The following is an 11,968-nucleotide window of genomic DNA, read 5'->3' as shown; positions in this document are numbered from 1 at the left end:
CTTCCCCATTGGTGGTAGCTCAAGCTAGGTTACATAGTTGTTTTCTTCATTTCCCTTTAGACCTTTGACAGCAAGGTGGCGATGCGCGACAGGGGACCATGACAGCTGCACGGAATACTGGCTGGAGTAGTTCCATCCTCTCAGGTCCCCAGATCTGTGTCGGGCTCTGAGGGAATTTGAATGACTGAGGATTACTTTTTTGTTTTGTATGTTGTTTTTCAGACGTTTGGGGGTTACGTTTTTTTCCCCTTTTCGATTTTGGATTTCCACCCTTTGTTTTCTGAAGCCAGTAGAGGGCAGGAATACAACTTTTCAGGTTGTAGTCCACCCTAAAACCCCACTGAAGAAGACAAAGATCTGAGCAAGTATGGGTAGCTGCAGCCCAATATGGCAACCGGAGTGTGGGTGTGTCGAAAGGAGTGGGTGTATGGAGAGCAAATCAGCTAATTGGGCAGATTTGTTGCCACTCAAGACGGTTGTACATGGCTGATTGGGCTGCACAACGAGTCAATAAGCCGTAGACTAGTGCACCGGTGTTCTATGGGACTCTCAATCCCAGCCAGATGTGATACAGCCTGGATTCAAACCAGGGACTGTAGTGACACCTCTTGCACACCTCCTTTCTAGATAGTTAATATTGATAACCATCTAGTTGTCACCTTGATACATGTACATACATTCGACTCAATGGGGAGGCCATGAATGGCAACAACACTACTGTCCGGCAATGGCGTGAGAAGTAGCTACATAGTTTCAGGGTGATAGTCATAGTCAGCACATGCATACAACGCGTTAAGCAGAGGGGTTGGATTAAATGCATTCAGTTGAACAACTGACTAGGTACCCTTCCCCTCATCATCAGTACAAAATAAAATGGTTTGTATAAAACTAACAGTGAAATGCGACTCGGACTCCTTTGGCTTCAAAACAGAAGTACTAACTCTCGCTGTATATTAGGTCAATGTACAGTATTGCGTGGTAAGAAACGGAAAACAAAAACGGAGCGCAATTCCATCAAAACCGGAGCGCTTTCGACACACCCACTCGCCATATTGAGCGGCAGCTACCCCCTTCTCGAATGTAGACCTTTTTTGGAAGTACTGGTGCTTTCAGGACAACTGGGGGGGAAACGAGGTTAAATAATGACGTTAGTGAACTTCAGGTCGGAGCTCTAGAAAGATGCCCTAGTATCCGACTTGGATGAGTGTTCAAAACGATTTTCCAAATCGGAGCGAACGTATTTTGACATTATAACGGTTGCAGAGTTGCCTAATGGGGCAATAGATTGTAAATTACTGGACAAGAGAGGATTTTCGTCAAAAAAACGTCTCCTTTACCAAGATACTGGTGCAGCTAGCTAACGTTAGCTAGTAACAAAAAAAAGCTACCTTTGGCTAGCAGCTAGCTTCCTGCAGTAAACCTAATGTTTACTGTGCGCCATGCAAGCTTTAGTCGCACATTAGTCAACTCCTAAACTCACATTTAACGTTGAACAGTCTTTGCTATTAATCGTTTGGGGGAGAAAAGGTTGAGCTCCAGTGGGACTGTAAACTTCCGTTCCGTACTAAAACCGGAAGTGGCGTAATATTTGTGCTGCCATCAGGTAGGTGGCTAGCAACTCCGCGTTTTCCAAGTTATAATAAATATATTTATTTATGAGCCGTGACTTGATACGTTACTGATTTAAGGATTACTGCCCCTACTAGAATGCGGGATCATCTAAATAGCTAGAACTCTATGAAAAGGACAGAAACAGAGCGAGCAAGCTAATAGAAGTACTAGCATCGTTAGCATAGGTGTGTGGCTGTTTTGTTTGCTGCAGTGCTGTTAACGTCAGAAGCTGGCCTTTATTGGTAAGTGCTGAAATAGTGGCAACATGTTCACAAAAATAAACCGTAATATTTCCGCCGTTATCATGTCATCTGTGCCTCCACTTGTCATTGCTAATTGTAGCCCTCGGTCTTGTATGTCTGTAAACATCAGATCTGTAATAACGTTAAACATTATGCCTCTGCCTACCAGCTATATGCTGTGAGTGACTTCTCTCCTTTGTGTCACTAGTTACGTTTCCGTGAACTTGTCCAGTGATTTGTCGACATTTACAAAGTTCGCATAGAAGATGGATGCGACAGTTGCCTGGAAACCCGACATTGCATTCCCTAGAAGTCTACGTCCATCCGAAATGAGCGTTTGAATCATGAACGTTTCCTCTCACGACCTCCACAAGCGAGAATGTTGAATCCAAATCAATTTTAAGGTTGGCCTACCCGTGGTCCGTGCAGTTGGTCTCTTTGGTGGTAGGAATGTGAGACATATCGATAGGAAAATATAATTACATCAACTTTTGCAAAGACACCGGTAATTGTATTCAACATTCTGGCCTATAGCGGGGCGGCAGGGAGCCTAGCGTTTGACTAGTAACCGGAAGGATTCAAGATCGAATCCCCGAGCTGACAAGGTAAACATCTGTCGTTCTTCCCTGAACAAGGCAGTTTACCCACTGTTCCTATGTCGTCATTGAAAATAAGAATTTGTTCTTAACTGACTTGCCTAGTTAAATAAAATGGAGGTCGTGAGAGGAAACATTAATTATTCAAAAGCTAATTTCTTGCTGACATATAATTCTAACCAATTCAATGTTGGGTTCCCAGGCAAATGCGACAATTCCCTGTTATGTTGCGTTTCCATTCAGCTATCTTTTCGAGAAAAACAGCTGGACACAATGACTTCACACCTAAAAAAAAACACTTCCGCTAAAATCTACAGTGTGGAATAAAAATGAAGTGGTTTAAGTGTTTCCATTACCCATGTAAGCAGGTTGCGCATTAATAAATAGTCGACAGCCTGTATACCCACCTATATGTTTCATGTAGCCCGTGAAAGCCTGCATGGATAGAAGGCAACAATTGACTCATATTTGCCATATTCTAATAATGAATGTGCCGACATATCGCCATGGTCCATGCAGCTCTCTCTAACTCTAAGTGGCCTTCCAGTGATTAGCTTCTCTAACAACTGGTTCCTGTGAACTACAGTCTCGACGCTGTGTTTTAACGTTTAGAAACAACAACCACTGCTACTATCTGTCATCTATGCATTGTCACTGTAATAACTATACATACTACCTCAAATAACCGATGCCCCTGCACATTGACTCTGTATCGGTACCCCCCCTGTTTACTCTCCCTGTTATTTCATGCTGCTCTTTAATAACATGTTACTTTTCTCTTATTCTTATCTGTATTTTTTGTAACTGCATTGTTTGTTAGGGTCTTGTAAGTAAGCATTTCGCCTGTTGTATTCGGTGCATGTGACTAATACGATTTGGTAATCATCATCGCTCTCGAAACATATGGCCCTTTCATTAGCGAGAAAAAATACTTGATTTTTATTTTATTTTGCACAGATTCATACAGATATGGGTGCCTCCATCTGACGAAACTACACTTCCACTACACTTCCCGAGTTACGCGTACAAGTGTTTGAAGCACGCGAGATACGGTTCGAACACACCGACCGTGACATTGCGCAAAATAGTATGCAGCATTATCTGGATATGTATGCAACCAAAGTTCAACGTTCGCCTTCTGCTGCCATTTCTGTCAAGCCGTCTACACGGACAGTTTGACGCATACGTTCAACGTATGCACCACACCGAACGCACTGCAACTACCCTCCGCAACAAGATGCTGCAAGGCAAACGCAACATTTCATTGTGCAGGTGTGTTCGAAGCATAGCAATGTAGCACAGGTGGTCGGTCACCTCTGTTTTCAGTAAACAAACGCTGTAACATGTATATAATATGGCCACCTGGAACACTAACCTTATGAAGGTGTTGTTTTATAATTTATTTATGTTTCCAAAACGGTACCTTAAGCTCTTAACAAAACTCCCTCGTCAGAAGATACTATCACAAATAGGCGCAAAAACATTTGGTCTATGAATGGGGTAAGTGCAATAAACTCTGGATTGCTGATGCTATGTATGGGCCATTGAGAGGCTTTGAAGCTGTTGGTCATCCATATTGGCACTCTCTAGTAGGAGCAGTTCTCCATAGGAATGAATGGCATTCTACAGTATTTCAATCAATTGTTCAATTACGTGTGTTTTTGTTTTAGTGAGGACAATAACACTAGTAATATACTTTAAGGAACATGTTTTGATATTTTTATATTTAGGTCACATCATTTAAAAGTATGCATTAAAATGTCTGTAATGGAATTAATGTGTCAAACGAATGGAGCCTTTCTGTAGCTTCCAAAATATTATTTACAATGGTGGGAGAGTGTCAAGATGGCAACACGGTGGCTTCAACACAGCGCCCTCTGTCATCTAGTGTGTGTGTGTAAAAATATATACTGTCGATCATTGGGTAACTTGCTCTCCTGTAGATCTTAAATAATTGGATGGCGAAACTTGCCAGCCAACCAGAAAAGCAAGGCAAAGCAATTCAGGCATTCTTGAAAGTTAGGAAAATCAGTCCTAAAAATAAATCATTTTTAGTTGAAAAAATGGATTTTGCAGGCAGTAGGCATTTTCAAATAAATGTGGAGTTTTATATATAGTTACGTGATAACATCACGTACCTTCAACATTATCCTGCTATGACTTATTTGGAAAAAAAAACACTTTCAATCATCATGTCTTGTAGTAAAGAAAGTTTGGCAAAAGACAAAGCTACCCATGTCGAAACAGATACAAATGTTGTTGATGTTTAGAAAAGTTCTCCTAGATCTGCCGTTTCCATTACACATGTCGCAATGATATTTTTTGCGACGTTGCTGGGTCAATGGAAACCTGCCTACTGTCGCCAAAACTTAACATTTCACTTCATTGTGTGTGTGTGTGTGTGTGTGTGTGTGTGTGTGTGTGTGTGCGCGCGCATGCCATCACACCTACAGATAAAGCACCGTATATGGATCCTCACATCAGTGTGAAAGACGAACCCACTAGTGATGATGACGTTGCACACAGCTGGTGCAACCCTGTCCAGCCCTCACAAATGGACTACAGTCATGAAGGTAAACTAGGAGAGATATATATATAAAACATGTTTTTTCCTACTTTAAACGTGTTTTAAGAAGTGAGGCAGTGCCACTCATAATATATGCCATTTAGCTGACGCTTTTATCCAAAGCGACTTACAGTCATGTGTGCATACATTCTACGTATGGGTGGTCCCGGGAATCGAACCCACTACCCTGGCGTTACAAGCGCCATGCTCTACCAACTGAGCCACAGAAGGACCACTCCTCTCATATGTTCTGTTTCATTGGGTAGGATAGAGTAGAGAGGAAAGCGTTCTGAAATAGAAGTGGACCGCAGCCGTACACATGCTACTGGAGGACACGGTGGTGGGAGGTTACTGCCTGAAAACATGCCATCATGTCAGATCTCACAACGGCTGGATGGGTGTTTAACATACCAGCTAACCACATCATGCGATATATCAATTTGATGCCAGACTGACTAGTCGATGATGTGGCGCGAAACCATTGGTTGACGCAATGCAACGCCTGCACATCTGTCGGGACGGAACACCGCCAACGGTATATTTGTTCTGGAGCCAGCGGCTTAGACCACTAGACCACATGTCCCATTTCCATGTAAAAGGACCCATGAGCACCAACATGTAAAGGTCATAGGAGAATGTCAAATCTGGTGTCAAATGAAAGCTGAGTCTATATTTTTGAGAAATTAAGGCATATACAGATGAAGTCAGAAGTTTACATATACTTAGGTTGGAGTCATTAAAACTCATTTTTCAACCACTCCACAAATGTGTTGTTAACAAGCTATAGTTATGGCAAGTCGGTTAGGACATCTACTTTGTGCATGACACAAGTAATTTTTCCAACAATTGTTTACAGACAGATTATTTCACTTATAATTCACTGTATCACAATTCCAGTGGGTCAGAAGTTTACATACACTAAGTTGACTGTGCCTTTAAACAGCTTGGAAAATTCCAGAAAATGATGTCATGGATTTAGAAGCTTCTGATAGGCTAATTTACATCATTTGAGTCAATTTGAGGTGTACCTGTGGATGTATTTCAAGGCCTACCTTCAAACTCAGTGCCTCTTTGCTTGACATCTTGGGAAAATCAAAAGAAATCGGCCACAACGTCAGGAAAAAAAACTGTAGACCTCAACAAGTCTGGTTCATCCTTGGGAGCAATTTCCAAATGCCTGAAGGTAGCACGTTCATCTGTACAAACAATAGTATGCAAGTATAAACACCATAGGACCATGCAGCCATCATACTGCTCAGGAAGGAGACGCGTTCTGTCTCCTAGAGATGAACGTACTTTGGTGCGAAAAGTGCAAATCAATCCCAGAACAACAGCAAAGGACCTTGGGAAGATGCTGGAGGAAACCAGTATAAAGATATCTATATCCACAGTAAACAAGTCCTATATCGACAGAACCTGAAAGGCCACTCAGCAAGGAAGAAGCCACTGTTCCAAAACTGCCATAAAAAAGCCAGACTACGGTTTGCAACTGCACATGGGGACAAAGATTGTACTTTTTGGAGAAATGTCCTCTGGTCTGATGAAACAAAAATGGCCATAAAGACCATTGTTATGTTTGCAGAAAAAGTTTGAGGCTTCCAAGCCAAAGAACACCATCCCAATTGTGAAGCACGGGGTGGCAGCATCATGTTGTGGGGGTGCTTTGCTGCAGGGGGGACTGGTGCATTCACAAAATAGATGGCCTCATGAGGGAGGAAAATTGTGGATATATTGAAGCAACAGCTCAAGACGTCAGTCAGGAAGTTAAAGCTTGGTCACAAATGGGTCTTCCAAATGGACAATGACCCCAAGCATACTTCCAAAGTTGTGTCAAAATGGCTTAAGGACAACAAAGTCAAGGTATTGGAGTGGCCATCACAAAGCCCTGACCTCAATCCTATAGAACATTTGTGGGCAGACCTGAAAAGGCGTGTGCGAGCAAGGAGGCCTACAAACCTGACTCAGTTACACCAGCTCTGTCAGGAGGAATGGGCCAAAATTCACCCAACTTATTGCGGGAAGCTTGTGGAAGGCTACCCAAAACGTTTGACCCAAATTAAACAATTTAAAGGCAATGCTAACGAATAATAATTCGGTGTATGTAAACTTCTGACCCACTGGGAATGTGATGAAAGAAATAAAAGCTGAAATAAATCATTCTCTCTACTATTATTCTGAAGTGGTGATCCTAACTTTTTTTACTAGGATTAAATGTCAGGAATTGCGAAACTGAGTTTTAATGTATTTGGCTAAGGTGTATGTAAACGTCCGACTTCAACTGTATACTTCCCCAAACCATTTTATATCCTTAATATTAGGAATAAGCAAAGTTTTGATTTCTGCTCAAACCACAGAGGACTTTAGATGTATATCACCCGTTTTAGCATGGATGTTGCCATTGAGGGCTTCCACCATTTTTTTAATTGGGTAAGAGAATATCATGTTACCATTGGTGTATTAAAGTCATGGTGATGGCCCCTTTAATAATGAATTCTAGTGGGGCAGGGGAACAGTAACTGTATGATCAAACTTTATCTTGGTCACATAAAAAAAGCTGAGGGAGATTTTACCGAAATTCTGTTACCAAACTCTGGATCTGCACAGTTCTTCTAGTAAATGTGTTTTATAGTAACATTTTCAGTGTAAATTGTTAAAATAGAGTGATATGGTTTGTTAAACTTTGAAATCAATGGTGTTTGTTAGGCATACATTTTAGAGTGGAAAAATCTGAGCCGGTGTCATTCCATTACCATGGAAATGCCATATTGTAACAAACCTAGCTAGTGTTGACAATAAGGCCAGTTAGGCACAATTCCCATAACTTGCCAAAAATTCCCAGATTTTCCAGAAATCTTAGCTGGAGGATTCACAGATTTCCTGCTTCTCTCCTGATCTTGAGATTCTTCCAACTGGGATTTTGCTATTAAGGGGATTTAGAAATGAACCTAATTCTATTCCCTCCCCAGGTGCTGTTAATAAGTCTGAGTTGGAACCAGATGACCTTCCAGGCCTCAGGGAGGCAAGAAAACCAACATTCAATGTGATTGTCAAAGAGGAGGAGGAAGATGAGGATGATGATGAGGACATGGTTGACCGAGGTTGGGTTTGGGGAGAACATTATCAGTTTCATAGTAATGTCTGTAGCATTGTGTTAAAGGTTCAGGTGCGGTCAAAATTCAGTGTTTCTTTGTTTTGTGTCAGTTTCATCAGCTGTTCTATAAATATAACACTGTAAAAGTGTAATATATATGGACCAGTGTTATTTCTTGATAGTTGCTGATTGAAAATGCCATCTCACCAGGGGTGGGCAATTCCAGTCCTCGAGGGCCTGATTGGTGTCACAGTTTTGCCCCAGCTAACACACCAGACTCTAATAATCACCTAATCATGATTTTCAGTTTAGAATGCAGATTGATTAATCAGCTGTGTTTGCTAGGGATGGGGGTAAAGTGTGACACCAATCAGGCCCTCAAGGACTGGAGTTGCCCACCCCCTGATCTACATTTTCTAATCAGCAGATTTTGTATGGGTGGAGACCAAGAGACCAATAACAGCGCCCCAAACCTCTCTACCAATAACAGATAGTTTTCAGGTGACAATTCCCTCCAATTCGGCCCCTCCCAGACAGAACTAGCAAGATTCTTACATGAGATTTGTTTGTTGTTGCTACCAAGCTATTTTTGTTTATTTTTGACAACTTTAATGGGACGCTATTACAATAAGTTACTTAATTGTTACCGAGAAATTATTTGATATTCAGTCAAAAACGGCTGCATTGGGCCTTTAATAGAATATGTCACGTATATTGTGTAATATGCCCCACATTGAGTGACTGCCCGCCCAATAACTACCTGTGTCTTATCACACACACACACACACACACACACACACACACACATTTTTTGTTTACTCTAAACTAAAAAATTCCAGCCAGGTTAATCCAGACACTAACCAATGTTTTAACCAGGCTAAATCTATTCCCTTGTCTGTCTAGGTTCAGACACTGACTACACACCAAGTCCCGCTGTGGTAGTGAAGGTGGGAGAACCCAAAGCACCAAAGAATAAGAACACAGTAAAGAAACTTCACCAGTGCCCCGACTGTGGTAAAACCTTTGAGAGGCTGTCGCGTCTGAAGAGGCACGAGCCATCACACTTGAGGAAGAGCAAGCACCCGTGCCCTGACTGCAACCAGTCTTTTGGCAACCTCTCAGTCCTGAAGAAACACAGGGCAACACACAAGAGCACCGAGAAGCTGACTCACCAGTGTCAACAATGTGGCAAGACGTTTGAGAAGCTATCGCGCCTCAGAAGGTAAGCCAGAACACCAAAGACCCATTTCTGTTCTGTAAAAAGTTAATGGACAATTAACTGTGTAGACAATAACAATAGTGTTCTAATCTAAGGCACCAGCCCGTACACCAGAGGAGAAAGAGGATGGACCACCCGTGTCCTAAATGTGGCAAGACCTTCAAGAAGTTATCTGGCCTGGTTCGGCACGAGCGAGGACACACCGGAGAGAAACCGTTCCCTTGCTCCCAGTGCGGGAAGAGCTTTGCCGACGACCGTCACCGGAAAGTGCACGAGCAGGCTCACCAAGGGAAGCTGGAGAGACCCCACCGCTGCTCTGACTGCGGGATCTGCTTCCCCAAACCATCCGAGCTTCGACGGCACCAACGTGCGCACACGGGAGAGAAACCGCACCGCTGCCCTGACTGTGGGAAGGCCTATTCCCGGTCAGAGACTCTGAAGAGGCACCTTCTCATCCACACGGGGGAGAGACCACACCTCTGCACTGATTGTGGGAAAAGCTTCATTGACTTGCAGCAGTTGAAATCTCACCAGCGGATTCACACTGGAGAGAAACCATTTCACTGCCCCGTGTGTGGGAAGGGTTTCTCACAGAGGGGTAACATGAGGGCACACCATCGGACTCACACAGGGGAGAAACTTCACCACTGTGCCGACTGCGGGGCCAGTCTCTCCACATCCTCTAGTTTAAAAGAGCATCAGCTCATTCACACAGGAGAGAGGCCCTTCCAGTGTCTGGTCTGTGGCAAACGCTTTCTGCACATCTGGAGACTCAGAAAACACCAGAAGACACACACACACACCGGACTGACACACACACCGGACTAACACATGCCGGACACACATAAGGAAGACGTCTCTGTGTGCTTTGAAAGAGCAGCAACTGTGTAGTGTTGTACTACTACTACTAATATTAATACTACTAATAGTTAATACTACTAATATTAATACTAGGATTGTGGGTTCTATTCCTGGGACCACCCATACGTGAATGTGTGCATGACTGACTGACTGACTGTAAGTTGCTTTGGATAAAAGCATCTGCTAAATGGCTGTTATTATTAATATCAGCAACCCAGAACCAACAAAATAATTTAATTAACTTTAATAGCTTGCAGTAGGGATCTGCTTGTGAGTATTCAAATTACAATGTGTACCGAGGGGTGTACTACAAAGCAGGATCAATTAGTTATCCAGCTAACTTTGATAAGCGACCAGAAAATAACGCATTCAAAATTAGATATGCGTTGTTGGTTGAGTCAGTTAAACAATGCCAATTCCAAGCTTCTCTTTCTAAAAACGAGAAAAGGTCATATCCGAATATTTAGACAGGCTGACTCATTGAATTTGTAATTTACCCCTCTGGTCTACGCCTCGTCCCATTTTAATCAACACTGAACAATGCTCTTTATACGTCTGACATAACTATTTTAATGGTACATTTAATAGTCTTGTGTTTTGTATGTGTGTGTGTACATGTTTTACTATACTTGTGAGTACCAGAAGTCCTCATGAATAGTAAACTAACCAAAATTCAGAGAAGTAAGGACTTTTTTTGGCAGTCTTCACTTGTAAAAAGTTTTTTTTTAGGCTTAGGGGTTAGGTTCACAGTTAGGGTTTGGGGTTAGGAAAAATAGGATTTTGAATGGGAATCAATTGTTGGTCCCCAAAAAGTCCTGCAATAAAGCCCATTATCTGTAGTTTAGGTAACAGTCTCTCCAGCTAACATCCCACTCCTTGTCATTCCCAAAGAGACTGGCCTTTCATCCATAGAAATATGAATAGAAAGGTGTCTCCATTCAAGTCAATGGTGGAATAATGGGTGGACTGGCAGCCATTTTGAGTGCATCCATGCCAGGAAGTAAAAGCAGGAAGTGTCCCCTTTAATCTGTGCTGTGATTTGTTGAGTGAACTAAACTGATGTTTTTAAAAAAAATACATTCCATTGCATGAGCCACATCAGTTAGTATCATTTGAATGAACATTTTACATTACCATGGCAACCCAGCATCAGTTGATAGAACATTTCCAAAATACCATGAACATTATTGCATCACATTAGAAGGCAGCCATTATTTGCAAGTGGACCCATGAGTTTGCCAGGGTTAGAGCTTCCAAGCCCATTCTATTCATATTTCTATGCTTTCAGCAATCTCAGTGTTCAATATGCACTGGATTTATGGCGGAGTTGCTCCTTGGTTGTTGGAAATAACATTCATATTTTCCATGACAACATGTGGAGCCTCAATTAGAATACAAAGTAAAAACAACATTTAGCTGTTAGCTGGGCAAGTTATTTTTAGGTTTCAAAATCTAAACGGAGGTTTTGTGGTTGGAATTGAAGTAGGTATTTACTTCATTTAAATTCCAGTCAATTCAGTACACTGAAATGTCAATTCTCTTCAATACTTTTCAATGAGGGAAATGTGGAATTGGAATTGTTTACTTTCTGAATTGACTGGAATGGACCCCAACCCTGCACAAAAGCCCATTTTTGTCCTCGAGGCTTCCACATCATTTACTTTTTTTCCCCATTGAGGCCCCCATTATTAGCCAAATAATGGCCATTCTGCACAACAAAAACATTCAGACAGGCCCACCCATTGGGCTAATGATGGACTAGACCATTACTGTTGCCAATCG

General features: G+C 42.1%; 1 protein-coding gene across 1 annotated transcript; it reads left to right on the top strand.

The window, feature by feature from the left end:
- The first annotated feature begins 961 nt into the window (after positions 1–961).
- Positions 962–10,405, top strand: LOC118378087 (zinc finger protein 501-like). Its single transcript, XM_035765021.2, has 5 exons — positions 962–1,853; positions 4,903–5,022; positions 7,982–8,113; positions 9,010–9,328; positions 9,421–10,405. Exons 2-5 carry the CDS (start codon positions 4,917–4,919, stop codon positions 10,151–10,153), a joined length of 1,290 nt encoding a protein of 429 aa, XP_035620914.2. The 5' UTR covers positions 962–1,853; positions 4,903–4,916; the 3' UTR covers positions 10,154–10,405.
- The last annotated feature ends 1,563 nt before the right edge of the window (positions 10,406–11,968 follow it).

This window comes from Oncorhynchus keta, chromosome 10, assembly GCF_023373465.1.
Source record: "Oncorhynchus keta strain PuntledgeMale-10-30-2019 chromosome 10, Oket_V2, whole genome shotgun sequence".
NCBI lineage: Eukaryota > Metazoa > Chordata > Actinopteri > Salmoniformes > Salmonidae > Oncorhynchus > Oncorhynchus keta.
The sequence above is the reverse complement of the archived record's forward strand: the minus strand, read 5'-3'. Positions and strand labels throughout refer to the sequence as shown.

Bases quoted from the DNA above. Each gene is read 5' to 3' on its own strand.
- LOC118378087 (XM_035765021.2), top strand. From the start codon at position 4,917: ATGGATCCTCACATCAGTGTGAAAGACGAACCCACTAGTGATGATGAC. The intron at 5,023-7,981 runs GTAAACTAGGAG...TTCCCTCCCCAG, and splicing joins AATGGACTACAGTCATGAAG to GTGCTGTTAATAAGTCTGAG. The intron at 9,329-9,420 runs GTAAGCCAGAAC...TTCTAATCTAAG, and splicing joins AAGCTATCGCGCCTCAGAAG to GCACCAGCCCGTACACCAGA.